The 25108-nt window shown below is 53.3% G+C and overlaps 1 protein-coding gene across 1 annotated transcript; it reads left to right on the top strand.

The window, feature by feature from the left end:
- Positions 1 to 5018: 5018 nt before the first annotated feature.
- On the top strand, positions 5019 to 7113 carry LOC147975890 (uncharacterized). Its single transcript, XM_087520631.1, has 4 exons — positions 5019 to 5077; positions 5685 to 6405; positions 6582 to 6666; positions 6800 to 7113. The coding sequence occupies exons 1-4, from the start codon at positions 5019 to 5021 to the stop codon at positions 7111 to 7113; spliced, it is 1179 nt and encodes a 392-aa protein (XP_087376757.1).
- Positions 7114 to 25108: the final 17995 nt, after the last annotated feature.

Raw genomic sequence — 25108 nt, 5'->3', positions numbered from 1 at the left:
AGTATTCTCCAAGCTTGATCTCCGTATGGGCTATCACCAGATTCGAATTTGTGAGCAAGATATCCCTAAGACATCATTCAGAACAAGCTATGGTTCATATGAATATACTGTCATGTCTTTTGGCCTCATCAACGCTCCTCCGACATTCTCTCGCATGATGAACTTCATCTTAAACCCTTACACAAATGACTTCGTCTTGGTCTACCTCGATGACATTTTGGTCTTTTCCAAGAACAAGGAAGATCATGCCAAGCACTTGCGTTTGGTGCTGGATAAGCTCAGAGAACATCAGTTCTATGCCAAGTTTTCAAAGTGCGAGTTTTGGCTCGATGAGGTTCTCTACCTTGGGCATAGCGGTTAATCCTGAGAAGGTGTCTGCAATTGTGAATTGGGAACCACCTCAGAACATGAAGCAACTCTGCAGCTTCCTTGGTCTCGCAAGCTACTGTCGAAGGTTCGTTGAGAACTTCTCTAAGATTGCGAAGCCTCTTACTAACCTTCTCCAGAAGCACGTGAAGTACGTTTGGTCTCCTGAATGTGACATCGCTTTCAACACCCTGAAAGAGAAGTTAGTCACTGCTCCAGTTTGACTCCTCTTGATGAATCCAAACCGTTCGAGGTCTTTTGTAATGCTTCCCTTCAAGGTCTTGGTGCAGTGTTGATGCAAGAGAAGAAAGGTGTGGCTTATACTTCTCGCCAGTTGAAGCCCAATGAAAAGAACTACCCCACTCATGACCTCGAGTTGGCGGCAGTTGTTCATGCTCTGTTGACTTGGAGACATCTCTTATTGGGAAGGAAAGTGGACATCTTCACTGACCACAAGAGTCTCAAGTACATCTTCACTCAGCCTAATCTCAACCTCAGGCAGACTCGTTGGGTTAAAATGATTCAAGAGTATAATCCGAGTATCGAATATACTCCAGGCAAGGCCAATGTAATTGCTGACGCATTGAGCAGGAAGGCTTACTGCAACAGTCTGATTCTCAAGCCTGACCAACCCGAGCTTTGTGAAGCTTTCCGCAAACTCAATCTGCAAGTTGTTCCTCAAGGATTTCTGGCCAACCTTCAAATCTCTCCTACTTTGGAAGATCAGATTCGTGAGGCTCAACTTCTTGATGCTATGGTGAAGAAGGTGAAGATTGGGACTGCTAAGAGTTAACCCAAGTACAAGTGCTATCGTCTTGATGACAAGGATACTCTATTCTTCGAGGATCGCATTGTTGTGCCTAAAGGTGACCTTCGTAAAGTCATTATGAACGAAGCTCACAATTCACTCCTCTCTATCCACCCTGGAAGTACAAAGATGTACCATGACCTCAAGCAGTCGTATTGGTGGACTCGAATGAAGCGTGAGATTGCTCAGTTCGTGAATGAATGTGATGTCTGGAGAAGAGTGAAGGCAGAACACCAACGACCAGCTAGTCTCCTCCAACCACTTGCCATTACATAATGGAAGTTTGACCACATTGAGATGGACTTCGTGACTGGATTTCCAAAGTCCAAGCGTGGCAATGATGCTATATTCATTGTCATCGACAAACTCACTAAAGTGGCTCATTTCCTTCCTATCAGAGAGTCTATCACCGCAACTCAATTGGCAGAGCTTTATACCTCTCCGATTGTCTCTCTGCACGGCAATTCGCAGTTGATTTCTTCAGATCGTGGCAGGATCTTCACCTCAAAGTTTTGGGATTCTTTTCAGAAGGCCATGGGCACCAACATCTGTTTCAGCACAGCTTTTCATCCTCAAACTAGTGGCCAAGTCGAGCGTGTCAATCAGATTCTCGAAGATATGCTCAGGGCTTGCGTTATCTCCTTCGGTATGAAGTGGGAAGATTGTCTTCCATATGCCGAGTTCTCCTACAACAACAGCTTTCAAGCGAGTTCGCGCAAGGCCCCATTTGAAATTCTCTATGGCAGGAAGTGTCGTACTCCTCTTAACTAGTCAGAGACTGGTGAACGTCAACTTCTTGGCAATGACTTGATCACAGAGGCAGAAGAGATGTGCAAAGTCATTCGTGATAACCTCAAAGCCGCGCAATCGTGCTAGAAGAGCTACTATGATAGTAAGCATCGTGATTTGGCTTTCGAGATCGGAGACCATGTTTACCTCCGTGTCTCTCCAATGAAAGGTACTTGTCACTTCGGTATCAAAGGGAATCTTGCCCCTAGATACGTGGGTCCTTTCAAGATCGTCAGTAAGAGAGGCGATCTCGCCTATCAACTTGAGCTTCCCTCCAACTTTGCAAACGTGCACGACGTGTTTCATGTCTCTCAACTACGCAAGTGCTTCAAGACCCCTGACCGCACCGTCAACTTCAAAGACATTGATCTCCCAGAAGACCTTTCTTATTGTGAGCACCCAGTTGCTATTCTTGAAGAGACTGTCGGGTGGTTGGTGCGACATATGCCAACGGGTGGCTTACATTGTGGGAGCCAATAAAACATCGTCGTTGCCTGGAAACGGGATAAGGCGAAGACATGCACGCCGGCGGATCTTACCCAGCTTCAGGGCTCTCCGCGGAGATAACACCCCTACTGCTGCTCTGCGGGGTCTCCGCATGGTCACTAGATTGGCAACTAGCTACAAGAGGCTCCTTGAGCTGTTTGGTGAAAGGATGAAGAGGGGCAAGGCTTGCCTGCTCCTCCTCTCATTGCGGTGTCTAAAAACTATCCAAAGAGAGATCCCCCCTGCATGGGTGCCCTGGGGGGTTTATATAGACCTACCCCCAGGGGTACAATGGTAATCCGGCTGGGCGCGGGCCCCAGCCGTCTGTGTCTATGCTGGCTGGCTTCTCCGCCGACCGATGGGCCCGCCGCCTGGTAGGCCCCGCCAGCTGCCGGCCCTCTGGTCGACAGGCCGGCCCCACCGCTCGAGAATTCTGTCGGAGGCTGGTTACTGTTGCCTTGCCTCTGGTGATGAGGGCTTTGTCGTGGTAAGCATGGCTACAGTGCCGTTGCGAGGCGGCTCATCACTGTAGCCTTACCTTGTCTTATCTCCTTAATGAGGCACCTCCTTCGAGGGAGAGAGCTGGCCGGCTATTGGGTGCCGGCCGTGCCCCAGGCCGACTGCGGGAAGCCTGGCCGCCTTTGGGGTCTCCCTGACTGAGGGGGCCCGCCACCCATGGGTTGTACTGACCGCTCGCCATGGGTGACGTCATCATCAACGTGGCAACAGTGCCACGCCGGATGGGTGATGACCGCCCCGTACGACGCACTGTGGCCATGCGTGCCCCGGGATTCGGGGGTGGCAGGCTTCACTGTAGCCACGCCCCATCTTGTCGCCGTTAAGTGGGTGCAGACTCTGAGGGCACGATCTTAGCCGCCTGCAGAGGGGCCGACTCCAGGGAGTCAGCCTTCTCATGGCCGGCTTCTTGGAGTCGGCCTTCTCGTGGTCTTGTTTCTCAAGGATTTCAGGGTTGGGCCGCCTTTGCGCAGCCGGCCTGAGAGGTAGCCAGCTGGGGGAAGGCGGCCCCAAGTCTTGGAAGCTTGGAGGCTCAATCGGCCTATAATTTTTCTGAAGAATCAGGGGAAGCTGGCTGGGCTACCCGTGGTCATTTACTCCGATAGTAGTCCCCGAAGCTGGTTGGGCTCTGAGGCAGAAAAAAGACGAGGAGCTCAGTCAGCTTCCTATCTTGACGGGCCGGGAACTGGGAGCCGGCTTTGACTAGGCGTGCCATCTTCTAGAGATTTCGAAGCTTGAAGGCGGGTACCAGTCGGTGCGCGAGTCAGGCTCCGAGCTGACCATTCGTCGCATGCACGCCGTGTGGCACCCTACGGCTGGAGGGGCCTGCCAATCCACGCGTGCGACGAGACGCTGCCGTAGTCCGGGGCCCACCACTACAGGTCCTCGTCCCACACACGGATCTTCTGTGGCCCGGATGGACTGCGCGCCTCCCAGCGGCGGTTTCCGCACGCTGTGGAGGCGCAATAATCGCGGGGCGTAGGGGAGTGGGCGCAGTTAATCCCATGTCCCTCGCGCCCTGCCTCCTCGGCTTCGCTGCACGAAGCTATAAGTAGGGGGAGAGGAGGGGAGCGCCAGACGCTCGCGTGCTCTCCCTCGCTCTGCCCCCTCCTTCTTCTTCCTCCTCTCCGCCACCACAGCCACCCGCCTCCGCTCGGCCTTCCCGCCAATCTTCTTGGCTTGTCGTCGCTTCGTCGTAGCAGGGTCGCATGCCTTTCTACCACCGCACCTTTCTCATCGCCGTGCCGTTCCCATGGCATTGTCAAGCTCCTGGGACAGCTCCAACGTCCACGACGACCACGTCGACTTCCTCCGCTGGACGCGGTGGCTGCTGGGCGCGGATTTCGTGCGGGTTCGCCTTGCGCCGGAGAGGGAGATCTCGCCGGCGCCAGAGGAGGACGAGCGAGTAATCTTCCGCTCGCACTTCATGCGCGGCTTCGGCCTGCCGATGAGCGGGTTCCTCCGCTCCTTTCTCGAATTTTATCATCTCCAGCCGCATCACCTTACTCCAAACGCGGTGATGCTGCTGTCGGCCTTCGTCGCCCTATGCGAGGGTTTTCTTGGTGTCCTCCCCACCCTTGAACTGTGGGGAGAATTCTTCTAGTGCAAGCTTGGCACTGTCGTCGCGGGCGTGCCCGCCCCATGCGGCGCCTTCATCGCCATGTGGAGGACGAGCGAGAACAACCCGTTTCCGCCCATCCCGCTGATCCAGTCAGTGAAGCTCTAGCAGAAATCCTACTTCTACATGAAGAACATCGCTCCTCAAGGCGACTTCGTCAATCTGCCGGCTTACGTAGCTGGCCCGCCAGCTGGGAGGCAGCCCTCATGGTCCTTCCGGGCCAGGTCACTGTCTCAGGGTGGGGCCGCCTCCGTTGCATGGCTCCGGGTGATGATCCAATCGGAGGGCCTGATTGGGTCTGACCTGGTGGCCGTCTTCGTGGAGCGCCGGGTGCTCCCGCTTCAGGGCCGACCTCATATGATCTGTCAGATGAGCGGCCGCTTCGACCCGTGCCGGCTAAGCACCAAGGAGATGCCTCACACCGAGGTGTCTTACATGGTGAACTATATTTCCAACTGCACGCTCACCGAGGAGTGGCAGTACGGCAAGGTGCCGTACTTTCGCGCCAATCCTCCACCGGTAGTAAGTTTCTCTTCTTTTCTTCTTTCCTTGTCGCCGGGTTCATGATGGCCGACTCCTGACCAGTCGGCTTGTTTTTGGCAGAATCCCATGCTTCCGTCGGCAATCGGGCTACGGGGGTGGAGCGCCAGCTCCTCCCCGACCGCATGATGGACGACGTTGACGACCCGGATCTGGGGTCTTCCGCCATGGAAGAAGACGTTGCAGGGGAGGGCGGCAAGGCAGGCGGCTCTGGGCTCGGGGCCGCTTTCGAGGATTGGCCGGATGATGCCGAGGCCGAAGTTGTTCCGTGCCGTCAGCCGGCGCCCGATCATCAAAGCGCCGGCCCATCCGCCGCGCCGGCTCCCCATGGCGGCGCGCAGAAATGCCAAGCCGCGTTGACCCACTTTGGCAGTCGGCCGAAAAACCCAAGAGTACCGCGGCGGCGACCAAGCGGGATGAGGCGGCCGCGAAGGCGGCCCGCTTCTGTAAGGTGGTGAAGCAGCCGCAGTCGGTTTTAGCGTAAGTGTTATCTTTCTTACGCCTTTCTTTTTCTTCTCCGGTTGATATCTTTCAAAGCCTTCTTCTTGACTTATCAAACAGGGACCCACTTTCTCTTGAACGGGCCCCTGCCGCCTCCGTAGTCGGACCCGCGGGAGGGTCCTCAAGCTCCCGCCGTGTGGATCCCCGTGCCGATCTCCTAGAGGCGACGAAGCGAAATGCGCGGGAAGCGCAGGAGGAGCGGGAGGCGGAGGAGCGGAGGGCGGCTCAGGAGGCGAGGGAGAAGTCGGCAGGGGCACGGGCCGACGCGGCTGCCAAGGCCCAGGTGGAGGCCGCAACCACGGAGGAGGAGGCAAAGGCCCAGCGGAACCAACCTCCGCTGCTCATCATCCCCCTTCGCGTCACGGCACCCGACATTCCAGTGCCCCCGACGGAGGAGACCATCCGCGGCCAGCCGGCAAAGGGGAAGGAGGTGGAACTGACGCCGCCGGCTGGAAAGGGCCAAGGTAGCCGGCCCGACGCGCCGCCCGCGCAGCCGGCCGGAGGTGAGCCGACTGTCGGGGCGGACCTTGTGGTCCTGTCGTCGTCCCGTCGGCGCTCGGAGAAGGCGACTTCAGCGCCAGATCCGCACAACGCCGCTGGCGCCGGCCCGTCGGCCCAGGACTTGGAAGCGGCTAGCGATAGCTCATCCGGGTGGACGCCGGGCGGTGGGACGGCCGTGCTAAACGTGGCGGGGCAGGACGTCTGGAACTGGCTTCAGGCCCAAGCTACCGTGTTGAAGCAGTACACCCAAGAATTTCTCACAACGCGAACGGTGATCCGGGTGAGTCCTTCCGTTTTTCGTTGATTGCTCCTGATTTCTTCCGTGGGGGCGCGTCAGCGCACCCACTGGGTGTAGTCCCCGAGTTCCGAGTCAGCTGCTGAGCAGACGGCTTGGAACTTCTTGGTAGACTCTAATTTCCGTCTTGTTCTTACTTGTATCACTTATCTTGTCAGCAGGAGTATCATAACCTCCGCGCGGCTGCCTTCAACTCCCAGGCACAGGAGTTGAATCAGAAAACCACCGATCTGACTGAGCGCCGGAGTAAGTGCTTCATCTTTTGTCTCAAGTGGGGGCGCGTCAGCGCACCCACTGGGTGTAGTCCCCGAGATTCGGGCAGACTGCTGAGTAGTCGGGTCGGATCTTTTCCTGACAACTTCTTTCTTCATATCTGCAGGGGCCAATGCTGACTTGAGGAGCCAGCTGAGCGGAGCCCAGACCGCCCTTCGCGCCAAGGAGGCCGAGTGCACCGCCCTGGCTCAAGAGCGTGACCGCCTGGCCAAGAAGCTGGCTGACCAGGAGGAGAGCCACAAGGCGGCCCTGAAGGCGGCGCAGGACAGCAAGGCCACCCTCAAAGCCGAATACGAGACCGAGGCGGCGAACTGGGCCGAGGCCAGGCAGGCGCTGAGTCAAGGCTATAGCCGGGTAGAAGACTTATTCAACGGTGAGCCGCCTTCTTCGTCGTTTCTTTGCCTGCCTCCTACTATCTAGTTTGTCTTTTGACTTTGTGCCACTGCTTTCTTCTTTGTGCAGATTACTTTCCCGGTTACTCTGCTGCCGCTACTCAAGCCATCAAGGCCTACCGCGACGCGCGATGGCAGGCGGGGATCGAGGTCGCACCGGGTGCTAGCCGGTCGCTTGAGGAGCAGCTTCTGGCACTTCAAGCCCGCCTGCAGCCGGCCCACCGCATGCTCCGTTGTCTTCAGCACGCCGGGGCGCAAGTGTTGGCCGCCCTCTGGCCTGGTGAGGTGAGCCTGAGCACCCCAAGTCGGACCGCCGACTGGCTGGAGGTCACAGTCGGCCGCTTCGAGGCTTGGAAGGCGTCAGCGGCCCGGTCCGGCACTGGGCGGGCGCTGGAGTTCGTCCGAGCTTGGTATCCTGGGCTGAACTTGGACCAGCTGAGCACCTGGCGGTAGGAGGCTGACGAGGAGCTGGAGGCGGTGCGGCCGGCTATCATCCAGCACCCCTCGGCGATCGCCGAGTACACCGACACCAGCGCCCTTTCCCCTGAGGTGGATTACGCCGGCGTCGCTCAGCCGAAGGAGTGGTTCGGGCTGAACCCGGCCGAAGGTGAGGACTCGGCAGAGGAGATTGCCTCCAGTGATGAGGGCGAAGGGGAAGAGGGAGAGGATGGTGAAGACTCTGCGCCGGACGGTGAAGCGACTAGCCCGCCTCAGCCTGATCGTGCCTCTAGCAACGATGCCGAGACTCGCCAGCCGGTCACTCCTCCAGCCGGCACCGCCGACTCCACCAACCTGCCCAACTCGCCCGTCGTTCCCCTGGCTTGATCCACCGTCCTTGCTTTCCTGCTTGTTACTCTTTTGAACAATCTTTAAATTTGCGCAGTTCCACCCACTGGGGGTGTATTCAGACTATGTTGAATGCTGGCCTTTCGTAGGTCTTTTGTGTAAATATTATGCATGTGTTTGGCTTCCGTTCATGTTTGCTTTTCATCCTTTTGGCTTTTTCCTTTGCCGCCTTTCCAGCCGGACAGCTGCTCTGCAGTCTGTGGCTGGAGAAGGACTTGGTTATTTTGGGAAGGCAAGTACTTGAGCTTTCTTACATTGCAGCAAGGTGAACGGGAAGCCGGCCAGCCGGCTGCTCTGGTAGCCGGCTGGCGGGGCGGGAGGCTGGCTCATGTTATATAACTTCGTTGGTCCTTTGCCGTTTTTCGTGTGGGCATCCTTTCCTGCCCTTGGCTCTTGCCAGTCGGACAGTCGATTCTTCAAACTGTGACTTTTGGTAAGAAGGGGCTTGGGTGCCGGCACACTACTTGTCTGACTGCAGGCAGAACTTTATATATAACTTAAGGCGGCGAGTCCCCGGGCCGACTGGTCAGGCCTGGTGCCAGACGAAAAGACAAATGTAGTAACATATTCATAGGCATGATACCCATCATTCATAGATAAAAGAGGGTAGTCCCCGAGTGCTCCTCGGGGGACCCTTTGTCTCGTACTTAGTACAAAAGTTAGCGTGATACATACTGCTTTTTAACTATAAAATCTTCAGAGGAGATTGGCGTTCCATGGTCGTTCCGACTCCTTGCCGGAATCATCTCTCTTGCGTGCCTTCGGCTTCTGCGCATCGATTAGGTAGTAGGAGTCATTACCTAGAGCTCTGCTGATGACGAAGGGGCCCTCCCAAGGGGCCGAGAGCTTGTGTTGGCCGGTTGTTCGCTGGATCAGCCGGAGCACAAGATCGCCCTCTTGGAAGGATCTTGGCTTGACTTTCCAGCTGTGGTAGCGACGCAGACCCTGCTGATAGATGGCGGACCGGCTGAGGGCTAACAGCCGGCCCTCTTCCAGTAGGTCGACGCTCTCTTCACGTGCTTCCTTGGCCTCTGCCTCCGTGTACATGGTGACCCGAGGTGAGTCGAATTGATGTCAGTTGGGATGACTGCCTCGGCGCCATATACAAGGAAGAAAGGGGTGAAGCCGGTTGACTTGTTTGGGGTAGTGCGAAAACTCCAGAGGACGGCCGGCAGCTCATCGAGCCAACAGCCGGCCAAACGCTCCAGTGGCACGAGCAGTCGGGGCTTGATGCCGGAGAGGATGAGGCCGTTTGCTCGCTCGACCTGGCCGTTTGACTGCGGGTGGGCGACAGACGCTAGGTCCAGCCGGATGTCGTGTGTTGCGCAGAAACGTGACAGTGCTCCCTTTGCAAAATTTGTACCATTGTCGGTGATGATGTTGTGCGGTATGCCGTACCGGGTTGTGATATCTACGATGAATGTTACGACAGTCGACCCATTCAGCTTCTTGATCGGCTTTGCTTCGATCCACTTGGTAAATTTGTCCACAGCAATGAGTAGATGTGTCATGCCGCCGCGTGCCGTCTTGAATGGGCCCACCATGTCCAGCCCCCAGACGGCAAAAGGCCAGGTGAGGAGGATGGTCTTGAGTGCGGAAGCCGGCAGGTGTTGCTTGGAACTGAAAACTTGGCACCCTTTGCAATGTTTGACTAGCTCCTTGGCGTCATCCAAAGCAGTCGGCCAGAAGAATCCATGGCGGAAAGCTTTGGCGACGAGTGATCGTGAGGCCGCGCGGTGTCCGCATTCGCCTTGGTGGATGTCTTTGAGGATTGCTATGCCCTTCTCTGGCTCGACGTAGCGCTGGAAGACTCCAGTGACACTGCGCCCAACAAGCTCTCGGTTTACTATTGTGTATGCTCCGGGTCGGCGTTGAACTTGTCTTGCCGAGATTTCGTCGGTTGGCAACTCTTTGTTTACTAAGAAGTTGAGGATGGGCTGGGCCCATGATGGAGCTGTGACTTCTTCTATTGTCAGAACTGCTACTGTGACTAGGGCGGGTGGGCTGGGCGGTGAAGAGTTGGAGTCGGCCACCGCCCGCTGCATCGATGCAGTCCCCGGGCCAGCTGCAGTAGCCCCCGGGCCGAGTTCCGAAGTCCCCGAGCCGGGTGCGACTACGGCAGTCCCCGGGCCGCCTGTCGAAGTCCCCAAGCCAGGTGCGACTACGGCAGTCGCCGGGCCACCTGTCGAAGTCCCTGAGCCGGGTGCGACTACGGCAGTCCCCGGGCTGCCTGTCGAAGTCTCCAAGGTGCCTGCTTGGTTCCCCAAGTCAGATCCGACTGCGTCGGGGTCAGGCGGCACAAATATAGAATCAGATTCTAGAGACGGCTTGATAGACGGCTTGAGGAGGCGGTGGAGAGAAACGCCGGCTGGAATAGCTTGCCGGGTGGAGCCTACTCGTGCCAGGGCATCTGCTTGCATGTTGTCGGTGCGTGGTACATGAAGCAACTCGCATCCTTCAAAATATCCACTGATTTGCTGAATGAGGAAGCGATAGCTCGCCATGTTTGTGTCCTTGGCGTCCCAGTCGCCAGATGACTGCTGGACCACCAAATCCGAGTCGCCATGGCACAGGATCCAGCGGATGCCAAGCTCCTTGGCTAGCCGGAGCCCGTGTATGAGCGCCTCATACTCGGCCACATTGTTGGGGGCGGAAAAATGAATTTGCAATGTGTACTTGAGCTTGTCTCCTTTGGGGGAGGTGAGGATGATGCCGGCTCCCAAGCCGGTGTGCATCTTGGATCCATCAAAGTGCATCCGCCAATGAGTGGAGTCGGGGGCCGGTGGCAGGTACTGGGTTTCGGCCCAGTCGACGAGGAAGTCGGCCAGTGCTTGGGATTTAATGGCGGTGCAGGGCTGTTAGAAGATCATGTAGGGAGCCAACTCAATGGCCCATTTTGCTACTCGGCCGGATGCATCCCGGCTGCCTATGATCTCGGCGAGCGGGGCAGTACATACGACCGTGATGGGGGTGCTCTTGGAAGTAGGGCTTGAGCTTCTTGGCAGCGAAGTACACGCCGTAGCACATCTTCTGGTAGTGTGGGTAGTTCTGCTTCGAGGTGGATAACACTTCGCTTAAATAATACATCGGCCTCTGGACCAGCTGAGCTCGGCCTTCTTCTGGGCGCTGGACCACGATGACCGTGCCGACCACCCGGCTAGTAGCGGCAATGTAAAGGTGCATGGGCTCTTCTTCAGTCGGTGCCGCCAAGACAGGCAGCGTGGTCAGCATCTTCTTTAGCTCGTGGAAGGCTTGGTCCGCCTGGTCGTTCCACTCGAAATGAGCGGACTCTTCATGAGTCGGTAGAGGGGGAGAGATTTCTCCCCGAGCCGGCTGATGAAGTGGTTCAGGGAAGCCAAGCATCCGGTGAACTTGGTGGGAATCTCCATTCTCTCTATGGCCTTGATCTTCATCGGGTTGCACTCGATGCCGCGTTCGGAGACCAGGAAGCCTAGAAGCTAGCCGGCTGGTACTCCGAAAACGCATTTCTCGGGGTTGAGCTTGACTTGAAATCGGCGCAAGTTTTCAAATGTCTCTCTGAGGTCTTCCAGCAAGGTGACGCGCTTCTCCGTCTTCACCACAATATCGTCTACATAGACATGGGCATTTCTGCCGAGCTGCTTGAGGAGGCATTTCTGCATGCAATGCTGAAAAGTGGCACTGGCGTTTCTCAAGCCGAATGTCATAGTCAGGTAGCAGAAGGCTCTGAATGGTGTGATGAAGGCTCTGAATGGTCAGTTGGATCCAACTTTATCTGGTGGTAGCCTGAGTAAGCATCCAAGAAGCTCAACAGCTCGCATCCGGCTATGGAGTCTATTACTTGATCAATCCTTGGCAAGGCGAAGGGATCTTTGGGGCAAGCTTTGTTGAGGCTGGTGTAGTCTATACACATGCGCCATTTGTAATTTTTCTTCAGCACGAGAACCGGGTTGGCAAGCCCTTCTGGAAAGAAAACTTCCATAATGGAGCCGGCTGCCAGAAGCCGGGCTATCTCTTCTCCTACAATCCTTCTCTTCTCTTCTGACAGTCGGCAGAGGGGCTGTTTGACTGGTTTTGCACCTTCTTGGGCATGTAGCTTGTGCTCGGCGAATTCCTTCGGAACACCCAGCGTGTCCTTGGGGGACCATGCGAAGATGTCCCGATTCTCAAAGAGGAAATCAGCGAGCTCGCCTTCCTATTTGTTGTCCAGGTTTGCCCCGATGGTGGCAAACCTTTCTGGGTGCCCCGGGTCCAGAGGTACTTTCTTTGTTTCTTTGGCCGGCTGGAAAGAACCTTGGGCATCACACTCCTTGGGGTTGGGGGACAGGGCTGGCTGTTTGTCGACCATAGCCACGACTCGGTCCAGTATCTTCTTTTCTTCGGCAATCACGAGGGACTCGGCCAGCCGGCTGCTGGCTGCCGCACACTCGGAGGACTTCTTGTAGTCTCCAGCTATGGTGATGATGCCCTTGGAACTCGGTATCTTCATCTTGAGGTAGGCATAGTGGGGTACAGCCATGAACTTGGCCAGGGCGGGTCGGCCAAGCAACGCGTGGTAAGGGCTCTCCAGATCCACTACCTCAAACCACACCTCCTCTGGGCGGAAATGATCCTTGTCCCTGAAGAGGACATCTATCTTGATCTTGCCGATTGGGGAGCAGGACAGGCCGGGCACGATGCCATGGAACATAGTCCGACTAGGCATGAGCTGCTTCGTCTTGATGCTCAGCTTCTCCATGGTGTCACGGTATAGGATGTTGATGCTGCTCCCACCATCTATCAGCACGCGGGAGAAACGGGCGGCTCACCTTTCTGTTGCGAGGGTGGCATCCAAAACCAATGCGTAAGAACCGGGAGACGGCATCACCTCTGGGTGATCGGTCCGGCTCCAGCTGATAGGCCATTCTGACCAGTGCATGAACTTGGGGTTGTTGGAGGCAACTGCGTTGACTTCTTGATGTTGTCGGCGCCGGCTACGCCGATCTTCTGGTAGGCTCGTAAAGATGACATAGGCGGCATGCTCGTCGGGGAATTCGTCTTGAACGGCCCCGACTATCGGTCGAGCAGCCGGCCACGGAGGGGCCGGAGGCGGCTGACCAGCAGGCGGAGGCGGCGCTATCCCCTCGCCCTTGGAGATCCGCGTGAGCCAGTGGCACTTTCAGGTTGTGTGGTTTGAAGGCTTCGCGCCACTGTGAAACTTGCAGGGGGCATCAAGTGCTTGCTCGTAGGAGAAAGCCGGCTGCCAAGCCGGCCTGCTTCCCTTCTGCTTCTTGGGCATGGGCCGCCCTTCTGGTTGTTCGTCTTCGGCAGTGGCCACCAGCCGACTGATGGGAGGCAGCGGGGGAGCCTTGCGCTTGTGGTCGTTCGGGTATGGGCGTCGGCTGGAGTCTCCTGCCGGCGTCTTGGGACTCGGAGCGAGTACCTTCCCGGAGGCGTCTACTTGGAGCTCGGTCTTCATTGAGGAATCGGCCGTGGTGTATTTGTCATCTATGATCAGTAGCTCGTCGAGGGTAGTCGGCTCGTCGCAGAGGAGTCGGTGCTTGAGGAGGGTGCCTTCTCGGCACCCGGCAGTGAAGTACTCTATAGCTTGAACCTTGTGCAGCCCTTCGCAGGAGTTGCGGAGTTCAGCCCAATGCGTGAGGTAGTCGCGAGTTGATTCACTGGGCCCTTGCACACACAAGGAGAGCTGTCGGGGCTTAGGAGCCCGCTTGTAGGTGCTAGTGAAGTTGCGGATGAAGGCTTCTGTGAAGTCCAGCCAGCTGTTGACGCTGTAAGGCTTGCGGCTATTGATCCAGGTACGCGTCATGCCTTGGAGCATGAGGGGAACATACTTCATGGCAACGCGCCTGTTGCCGTTCATGATGCTAACCGCACTGGAGTAGTCGATCAGCCAGTCCTCCGGCTTCACGGAGCCGTTGTACTTGGGCGTGTCTCTTGGGAGCGAGAACCCTTTAGGGAAGGGTTCGTCGCGGATGCGGGGGCCAAAGCAGGGTGGGCCGACATCATCTTCTTCTTCCAGAGCCAGGGATCGCGCTAGGCGGTCGATCCGGTGGCGGGCATCATTCTTGTCAACTCCTTCGCGGCGACCCAGTCGGCCGCTGAGAGTCAGATGCATGACAGGCGGCTGAGTGGGGTATCTCTCCCCACGAGGCAGAGGAGGGGGCGGATCTCCCCGCCATTCCACAACTCGAGGACGGCCTTCTACGTCACGCTTGATGGAGATTCGAGTCCGGCTGCGGCTAGCAGCTGGCTCCTTTTCTTTCCTTGCGCGGGTGGCGCCCGCCGTCGTCGTTCGGGACGTCGCACCAAGCTCTCGGCGCAGGGGAGGACTTTCGGCGCGGACACCGGCTTCATGCCGCTCTGTGGCCGCGTCGATAAGCTGCTAGATGCGTCTGGTCATGTAGGGGAGCTCGTCGGCCCTCAGTCCGTCCAGCTCGTCCATAGCCGCCTGGGCGGCGCGTAGGTTCTCGAGAGGCGTGGCATAGACTGGATGATCTTCTCCTAGCGCACCAGCGATAGCTGCATCGCGTTTCTTGATGATACCGACGCGGCTCGGCCCGTCGGGAGGCGACGTGCCGAAGGCGGCGCGGTCGACTTCGCGCTGGTGAGCCTAGGTGAGGCGTCTCATGGAGGCTAGCTTCTGGCCCTCCGCAATGAGGGCGAGGCAGCGCGCCTCCAGTGTCTGGGCGTCAGCGTCAGCCGGGATGGGGCGGATAGGTCGTGCAACGCCACCTGCAGGGTGTCGTGGGCGTTTTCGCCAGAGGCGGCGCCGTGGCTGATGACCAGTACCTCGGTGATGGAGCTACCGCTGCTGTCGGCTCGAGGAAGAGGGTCGTTGATGATTACCACGTTGGAGGGGAAGGCGTCAAGCGATGCCGTGCCGGAATCGACAAGCATCGGGTCGGTGGAGCCAACCGACTCCAAGTCCGCAGCCAGCTCACCGGAGACGTGGAGTTGGTCAAGGAGGCTAACGAGGTGGCTTTCGGGGAAGCCTGTGCCCGCGTCGGATGCGGGCTCGTCAGAGATGCGAGCCTCGCCAAGAAGATCGGCGAGGCAGCTCGCCACGCATGCGTCAGCGACGCCTTGCAGCGCGTTGGGGCAAGCGCCATCGGGCGAGCCGGGCTAGCTACGCACGCTGGGGAAGAAGGGGGTTCCCGTCCAGAGCACGTCTCCGGACGATGGTGCACCTGGCCCCATGGTGGGCGCCAAATGTCGGGTGGTTGGTGCGACATATGCCAACGGTTGGCTTATCATTGTGGGAGAAAATAAAACATCGTCGGTGCCTGGAAACGGGATAAGGCAAAGACATGCACGCCGGCGGATCTTACCCAGCTTCAGGGCTCTCCGTGGAGATAACACACCTACTGCTGCTCTGCGGGGTCTCCGCATGGTCACTAGATTGGCAAGTAGCTAAAAGAGGCTCCTTGAGCTGTTTGGTGAAAGGATGAAGAGGGGCAAGGCTTGCCTGCTCCTCCTCTCGTTGCGGTGTCTAAAAACTATCCAAAGAGAGATCCCCCTACATGGGTGCCCTGGGGGGTTTATATATGCCTACCCCCAGGGGTACAATGGTAATCTTGCTGGGCGCGGGCCCCAGCCGTCTGTGTCTACGCTGGCCGGCTTCTCCGCCGACCGATGGGCCTGCCACCTGGTAGGCCCCACCGGCTGTCGGCCCTCTGGTCGACAGGCCGGCCCCACCGCTCGGGTGTTTTGTCGGAGGCTGGTTACTGTTGCCTTGCCTCTGGTGACGGGGGCTTTGTCGTGGTAAGCATGGCTATAGTGCCGTCGCGAGGCGGCTCATCACTGTAGCCTTACCTTGTCTTATCTCCTTAATGAGGTCGGCTATTGGGAGCCGGCCGTGCCCCAGGCCGACTGCGGGAAGCCTGGCCGCCTTTGGGGTCTCCCTGACTAAGGGGGCCCGCCACCCACGGGTCGTACTGACCGCTCGCCGTGGGTGACGTCACGATCAACGTGGCAACAATGTCGCGCCGGACGGGTGATGGCCGCCCCGTACGACGCACTGTGGCCATGCGTGCCCCGGGATTCGGGGGTGGCAGGCTTCACTGTAGCCACGCCCCATCTTGTCGCCGTTAAGTGGGTGCAGACTCTGAGGGCACGATCTTAGCCGCCTGCAGAGGGGCCGACTCCAGGGAGTCAGCCTTCTCATGGCCGGCTTCTTGGAGTCGGCCTTCTCGTGGTCTTGTTTCTCAAGGATTTCATGGTTGGGCCGCCTTTCATGGTTGGAGCTTCCTAGCTCACTCTACCTATAAAACTAGCCCCTCCGAAATCCCGGGTCTCTTCTACCCCTAACCCTAGCAGATCCGCTCCCCTCGCTGCCGGACGTGTCCGATTGGGCCGGACATGTCCGCCCCGCTCCCTCCGGCGAACCAGAGACTGACACGTGTACCGCCAGGTCTCCCCACCGCCACGGCCCGCCCGGCCCGGGAGGAGCCCCCGCGGCCCATCTCGCTGCACCGCCCTTGCCCTCATCCGCCGCCGCCCGCTCCGGGTCCCGCGTCGCCGGAGATCCCTCGCTACCGGTCGTCATCTCCGGCGACCCCTCGCCGGCGCAGCCACCTGCCGGAGCCCCGCCCGCGCGCCGCAGTCGGCTACCGCCGCGGCCCTCGCGCGCGCCTCTCGCGGCCGCCGCCGCCGCCATCCGCGCCTCCCTCGCCGGCGTGCTCCCTCACCGTCTCCGGCAACCGCGCTGAGCAGCTCCTCCGGCGAACCTCGGGCTCCGGGCCGATCTGATCTGGAACCGGACAACCCTAGATCCGGTTGACTTTTGCCTCCTCCCAGTATTTTTTTGCATAACTTCGTCATGTCATAACTCTGCATCTGTAGCTCCGATTCGTGCATGTGGCATATCAAAATGTCCGTCTCGACGAGTACATCATTTAATCTTATTGCATCATTTTCATTTGAGCTCATATTCATGCCCGAAATTCTGTTGGAAGAGGGCTATGTGATGAATTTGTCAGATCTGTTTCACCAAATGGCCTTTTGTCATTTTTTCCATGATTAATGTGTGCATGCTATGATCCTGAGCTCTACATGTGTTTTGTTAAATTCCATGCCATCTTTACAGGGGTGTATGCCATGTATTTTTGTAATATTTGTGGTGACTTGCACAACCATGCAAAGTAGCGTAATCGTTTATGCTGATTTCAGGGACTTAGAATTTCTCTAAGTCCTTGTCCTGTTTTTGTTTTTATGCCATATGTTCATGTTGTTTCCTAGTGATCCGTGCCTCTTTTAAGGATGATTAGTAAGGATGTTTTGTTAATATTGTGGTGCTCTATCTATCCATGTGTTTGTTTACAATTATGGGGCATCCTAGCTTGAGTCAATCGAGCTCTACTGTTGCTATAAAATGATCCTGGCAGATTGTTGACATGTTTAGCGATTTTGCCGAGGATGTTGCTATTGATACGTGCATGCAATGTTGTTGTTCTTGCCATGTCTAGCTTCTATGCCATGTCTTCTTCATGGGTGTATGCTTATATTGTCATGCAATGCTCTGTAGTGAGTGCATCGTGCTTGTAAAGATGCCTACTCGTTAACTGTTTTGCATGCTCCAGTTTATCACTAAGTCTGAATTTGTTTGTGTATTTGCTATGTTCACATGCTTGCAATTGTATTTTATGTTCCCTTTTGGCTCAAGCTCACTAAGGAACTTTTGTTAAGTGCTTAGAGTAGCTTCATGCCATTCCTTGATTTGCAATGATATGTTCCTGTAGCATGTAGTTTTCATGCCCTAAAGATTGCTTCCTGCTGATAAATTCCAGACTTGTGTTAATTTCACTAAGTCTGAAACCTGTTATCATTTGCATTTTTTCCATGCTTGTTTGAACCTGTTAATGGATGAATTAGCCGTAGCTCAGTGTTCATCTTTTGTCAAGAATCATGAGTGGATCCCTTCCATGTATTTATTTGTCATGTTTGAGTGCTTTAGCTTATTTATCTTGATCCATTTAAATGGCTACTTGCTGATTATCGCAGACCGGTGCCATATTTGTTTCGCTTGCCATTTCCAAACCGTGCATCCGATTTCGGTGATCTTTATATCGATTTCAACCGAAATCACCTCATCTTTCCAGTGGCACTCTTGGATTTCCAAGTTGAGGCCAGGTTCAATCATTCCTTTGCAAATCCTCGAAATCACTTCTATCTTTGCTTGCTAGATGCTCGCTCTTCTGCTATGCCTATGCTACGATACCTACCACTTGCTTATCATGCCTCCCAAATTGCCATGTCAAACCTCTAACCCACCATGTCCTAGCAAACCGTTGTTTGGCTATGTTACCGCTTGGCTCAGCCCCTCTTATAGCGTTGCTAGTTGCAGGTGAAGATTGGAGATCGTTCCTCGTTGGAACATGTTTATTGTTGGGATATCACTATATTATCTTGTTTATCTTAATGCACCTATATACTTGGTAAAGGGTGGAAGGCTCGGCATTATGCCTAGTGTTTTGTTCCACTCTTGCCGCCCTAGTTTCCGTCATATCAGTGTTATGTTCCCGAATTTTTCGTTCCTTACACGGTTGGGTTATAATGGGAACCCCTTGACAGTTCGCCTTGAATAAAACTCCTCCAGCAATGCCCAACCTTGGTTTTACCATTTTCCACCTAGCCTCTTTTTCCCTTGGGTTTCCGGAGCCCAAGGGTCATCTTATTTAACCCCCCCCCCCCCCGGGCCAGTGCTCCTCTGAGTGTTGGTCCACCTCGCCAGCCGCCGGTGGCCACCAGGGGCAACTCTGGGCTGGCCTACCGGAAGTTTGGAAAATCTGAGTGTGCCCTGAGAACGAGATATGTGCAGCTCCTATCGGGATTTGTCAGCATATTCGGGCGGTGTTGCTGGACTTGTTTTACCATTGTCGAGGATGTCTTGTAACCGGGATGCCGAGTCTGATCGGATTGTCTTGGGAGAAGGAATATCCTTCGTTGACTGTGAGAGCTTGTGATGGGCTAAGTTGGGACTCCCCTGCAGGGATTTGAACTTTTGAAAGCCGTGCCCGCGGTTATGGGCAGATGGGAATTTGTTAATGTACGATTGTAGATAGCCTGAAACTTAACTTAATTAAAATGCACCAACCGCGTGTGTTACCGTGATGGTATCTTCTCGGCGGAGTCCGAGAAGTGAACACGGTGTTGGAGTAATGGTTGACGTAGGTTGTTCTAGGATCACTTCTTGATCATAGTTGTCGACCGTGCTTTTGCCTCCTCTTCTCGCTTTATTTTACGCATATGTTAGCCACCATATATGCTAGTCGCTTGCTGCAGCTCCACATCATACCTTGCCGTACCTATAAGCTTAAATAGTCTTGATCGCGAGGGTGTGAGATTGCTGAGTCCCTGTGACTCACAGATTCCTTCCTAAACCAGATGCAGGGACCGATGATACCGCTCCAGACGATGCGCTTGAGCTCAAGTGGGAGTTCGATGAAGACTCTCGTCGTTACTATGTGTCTTTCCCAGATGATCAGTAGTGGTGCCCAGTTGGGGCGATCGAGGACTTTGTCGCATTTGGGGGTTGATCTTTATTTTGGTACCGTAGTCGGACCATGAGTGTTTTGGATGAATGTAATGTTATTCATGTATTTGTTTGACGTGGTGAGTGTAAGCCAACTATGTATATTTTCCCCTTTAATTATTTACATGGGTTGTTGTGAAGATTACCTCACTTACGACATTGCTTTCAAAGTGGTTATGCCTCTAAGTCGTGCTTCGACACGTAGGAGATATAGCCGCATCGAGGGCGTTACACTATCGTAGTTCATCTCCCGAGAATCTCGCAACGTTATCTCATCGATTTGTGTTGCAATCCTTCCTTTCAGACAAGATGAGTCTAGAATATCCTGACACCAACCAGATCCGAATCTCAGGCAGATATGATGGTTGGAACATTCCCGGCATTTGCATTTTGTTCCCAGCTTGCACTGGCATTGTGCCATTCTACCTTGGGCCCCGTCCATTTTCGATGATAAGAAAAATCATCCATTGCATTGTCTTCAACAAGGTAGTCCACATCATCCATTCTGGTATGAGTATGCCATTCTTTCGAATTCGTTCAAACGACCGTTTGTGATTGCCCTAGGCCGTTATAGAGAGTTGCAATGGTCTTTGAATCAAAAGTAATTCTTTTTGCCACTTAAGGGAATAGTTCCATGAGTCACCTCCCCCAAGGTGTCCCGCTATGGAATCATGGCAACTCAACTCCTCGCTACATTGACAACCGTTCACCACCTTCTTAAGCTTGAAATTGTTGTCTACCTAGTGAACCTTCGTCATCTTTTACACTCCATCCCCCTGGATGTATGTTTCATGTCTTAGCTCGAGAGATGTTTCAATGTCTCATTCCGAGTTGATCCTGAATTGTTCGATCCTCGAGAAGATCGATTCTTCTAGAGTTTTCCTTTTTTCTCTCTCGTTGTCGTGTTGGTTGAAGTTTCCGAAGCAAGACGTCGAGACAAAGATGGTGACGAATCAACGTTCTTACGAAGTGCAACCTGGATCGTGAAGATTGTGTTAGTCTGCTCCCCCCCCCTTCTTCTTAACCTACACTTGAATCTCGGGACGAGATTCTTGTTCAGTGGGGGTGAGTTGTCACAACCCTAGAATAATGCTTGTAATTAGTGCCATTGCATCCTTGCATCATGTCTAAATTCTGAAAGTTGAACTGAGGAAATTTGAAAGCCTCAAAAATTAAATTAAAAGAAGGGCAAATAACCCTGGATAATGCATCCAATGTTTCCAAAATGTTCTTCAATCATGTTTTGATAATTTTGGAAAGGGTTTTGATCCAAACCAAACATATGGAACATTTTTGAGGAATTATTTTGGACATTTGGATTTAACTCAATAAATATTTGAGTTGGATTTAATTCTTCTATAAAAGAATTAAAAGTCCAATAATTCTGGAAACCTGTGAGTGGCTCTAAATATATCCTAACAGACCACATATGAATTTCCATAAGTATATAAAATAGTTTGGTTTTGAAAACCAAATTAAAACAAACTGCAAAAATAGAAAACAGATATAAAAACTGAGAGTCTTACATGGCGCTTACCTGTCCAGCTGGCCGGCCTGCTACTATGCGGCCCAGCCCACCACCGCAGCCCCTCTGTCGCCTTCCTCCTCGCGCCAGTAGGCAGGGGTGCGTGCCCGGCGCGCGCAGACACACGCCGGCCACCTCCTCCCTGCCTGGCTGCCTCCTCCTCCCCCTGGACGTCTCTCGCAGCGCCACGCCACCCCTGGAACTCTCTCACTCTCTCCCGACCTCTTCCCCCTCCTCTGCTCTCTCTCCCTCTCTACCCGAGCGGAGCTCGTTGCCGCCGTACGCCGTAGACGCAGCCTCCGTGCTCCCCTTGCCTTCCTGATGTGTCCACGAGCATCTCCACGCCTCCCTCATCCTCTCTGTCCATCCACGCCTCGCCGAAGGCCCTGCATCGACGCCATCTTCATCATCTTCGTCGCCGGCCGCCGGAGATGCCTCTCGCCGCCCCGCTCGCTCCGGTGCTTCCCCGAGCACGCCGAGGCCACCTATGCACTTGTCGTGAGCTCCTCTACCGATTCCCCCTACTCCCATGTCCATTAGCTCATCGTAGCCCTCATTTTCGTCGAGACCGAGACCTCATCGGCGCCGGACTTGTCGTCGTCGTCGTTTTGGTTCACCTCCGTCCAAACCGAGCGCGTCACTGCACTCAGTACACCCCCAGGAGCCCGTAGCGCCCACCAGCTTCTCCTCCCATGCACCGTAGCGCCGAACCCATCATTGCCCAAACTCCGGCCACCGCCTTGGAGCTCGCCGTTGTCGGCTCCGGCCACCATCGGCCCGGCCTCCACCACCACTCGACGCGCGCCTGCAAGAGTTCTCCAACGAGCCCAAGAACGGCCTCGTCTGTGCCCTGTGGGTGTTTTCCGAGCCGCGCCATCGTCTCAGGCCTCGCCGGCGTCGAGTCGCCGGTGGGTTTGACCCACTTTAACCCCGGCTGGGCCCCTCCCAAAGTCAATGACATGTGGGGCCAGCCCTAACTGGATTAGTTAGGCGTTAGTTAGTGCTAATCACCGATGTTATGTGTTAACTCCCTCGCTAAACTAACCCTGAGCCACTGACATGTGGGCCCGGCTGATACGTCTCCAACGTATCTATAATTTTTGATTGCTCCATGCTATATTATCTATTGTTTTAGGCAATGTTGGGCTTCATTTTCCACTTTTATATTATTTTTGGGACTAATCTATTAACCGGAGGCCCAGCCCAGATTTGCTGTTTTATGCCTATTTCAGTGTTTCGAAGAAAAGGAATATCAAACAGAGTCGAAACGGAACGAAATCAACCGGAGAAGTTATTTTTGGAACGAAAGCCACCGGATAGACTTGGACTCCACGTCAGGAGATACGGGAGGTGCTCACGAGGGTGGAGGCGCCCCCCCTAGGGTGCGCCCCCTGCCTCGTGGGGCCCTCGTGGCTCCCCTGACATACTTCTTCCGCCTATATAACTCCACGTACCCTAAAACTTCTAGAACGCACATTAGATCGGGACTTCCGCCGCCAGAAGCCTCCGTAGCCACTGAAAACCAATCTAGACCCGTTCCGGCACCCTGCCGGATGGGGCAATCCCTCTTCGGTGGCCATCTTCATCATCCCGGTGCTCTCCATGACGAGGAGGGAGTAGTTCTCCCTCGGGGCTGAGGGTATGTACCAGTAGCTATGTCGTTGATCTCTCTCTCTCTCTCTCTCTTGTGTTCTTGAGGTGATATGATCTTGATGTATCGCGAGCTTTGCTATTATATTTGGATCCTATGATGTTTCTTCCCCCCTCTTCTCTCTTGTAATGAATCAAGTTTCCCCTTTGAAGTAATCTTATCGGATTGAGTCTTTAAAGATTTGAAAACACTTGATGTATGTCTTGCCGTGGATATCTGTGGTGACAATGGGATATCACGTGATTAACTTAATGTATGTTTTGGTGATCAACTTGCGGGTTCCGCCCATGAACCTATGCATAGAGGTTGGCACACGTTTTCGTCGTGATTCTCCGGTAGAACTTTGGGGCACTCTTTGAGGTCCTTTGTGTTGGTTGAATAGATGAATCTGAGATTGTGTGATGCATATCGTATAATCATACCCACGGATACTTGAGGTGACATTGGAGTATCTAGGTGACATTAGGGTTTTGGTTGATTTGTGTCTTAAGGTGTTATTCTAGTACGAAATCTAGGGCTGTTTGTGACACTTATAGGAATAGCCCAACGGATTGATTGGAAAGAATAACTTTGAGGTGGTTTCGTACCCTACCATAATCTCTTCGTTCGTTCTCCGCTATTAGTGACTTTGGAGTGACTCTTTGTTGCATGTTGAGGGATAGTTATGTGATCCAATTATGTTATCATTGTTGAGGGAACTTGCACTAGCGAAAGTATGAACCCTAGGCCTTATTTCCTATCATTGCAATACCGTTTACGCTCACTTTTATCACTTGTTACCTTGCTGTTTTTATATTTTCAGATTACAAAAACCTTTATCTACTATCCATATAACACTTGTATCACCATCTCTTCGCCGAACTAGTGCACCTATACAATTTACCATTGTATTGGGTGTGTTGGGGACACAAGAGACTCTTTGTTATTTGGTTGCAGGGTTGCTTGAGAGAGAACATTTTCGTCCTACGCCTCCTACGGATTGATAAACCTTAGGTCATCCACTTGAGGGAAATTTGCTACTGTCCTACAAACCTCTGCACTTGGAGGCCCAACAACGTCTACAAGAAGAAGGTTGTGTAGTAGACATCAAGCTCTTTTATGGCGCCGTTGCCGGGGAGGTTAGCGCTTGAAGGTATATCTTTAGATCTTGCAATCGAGTCTTTTAGTTTCTTGTTTTATCACTAGTTTAGTTTATAAAAGAAAACTATAAAAAATGGAATTGAGTTTGTCTCATACGCTTCACCTTTTTAATATCTTTCGTAAGTATGATGGAAAGGATAATTGTGCTCAAGTGCTAGAAAAAGAAATCTATAAAATGTTTGGCACTAAATATTTGAATGATGAGCATGATTGCAATGTTGTTAGTGTGAATTCCTTGAATATCCATGATGCTAATAATATGCAAAGCCACAACCTTGGGGAAGCTATGTTTGATGAAGATTATATTTTTTGTTCCCCAAGTTTTGATGTGCAAATTTATTATGATGAGAGCATGCCTCCTATCTATGATGATTATTTTGATGACACGTATGCTTTAAAGAATAATAATAACCATGAAACTTGTCATCTTGATCTTAATTTTCAATCACATGATAATTATTTTGTTGAGTTTACTCCCACTATTATTCATGAGAAGAATTTTTCTTATGTGGAGAGTAGTAAATTTTGCATGCTTGTAGATCATGAAAAGAATGCTTTATGTGATAGTTATATGGTTGAATTCATTCATGATGCTACTTAAAATTATTGTGAGGGAGGAATATATTCTTGTAGGAATTGCAATAATATCAAGTTTCCTCTCTATGTGCTTAAAGTTTTGAAGTTATGCTTGTTTTACCTTCCTATGCAAGTAGATTATTGTTCCCATAAGTTGTTTGCTCAAAAAATCCCTATGCATAGGAAGTATGTTGGACTTAAATGTGCTAGTCATATTCTTCATGATGCTCTCTTTATGTTACAATTCTTATCCTTTATGTGAGCATCATTGAAATCATCATGCCTAGCTAGGGGCGTTAAACGATAGCGCTTGTTGGGAGGCAACCCAATATTATTTTTGTTCCTTGCTTTTTGATCCTATTTTAGTAATAAATAATTCATCTAGCCTCTGCTTAGATGTGGTTTTATGCTTTTAATTATTGTTTGTGCCAAGTAGAACCTTTGGGAAGACTTGGGGAAAGTCTTTGCGATCATGCTGTAAAAAACAGAAACTTTAGCACTCACGAGAAGTACTGCCATTTTTATTTGGAGAGAGATATTTAGTTAATTCTGTTTGAATATTATTAATAGATAAATTCCTGAGGTCCATCAATTTATTTGAGAATTTTATGAGTTCCATAAGTATACGTTTGATTCAGACTACTACAGACTATTCTGTTTTTGACAGATTCTGTTTTTCGTGTGTTGTTTACTTATTTTGATGAATCTATGGCTAGTAAAATAGTTTATAAACCATAGAGAAGTTGGAATACAGTAGGTTTAACACCAATATAAAT

The sequence above is a fragment of the Triticum urartu genome, chromosome 4A (assembly GCF_056163025.1).
Source record: "Triticum urartu cultivar PI428250 chromosome 4A, HENAU_Tu73, whole genome shotgun sequence".
In the NCBI taxonomy this organism is placed as follows: domain Eukaryota; kingdom Viridiplantae; phylum Streptophyta; class Magnoliopsida; order Poales; family Poaceae; genus Triticum; species Triticum urartu.
Note: the sequence above shows the minus strand (reverse complement) of the source record. Positions and strands in the feature narration are given on the sequence as shown.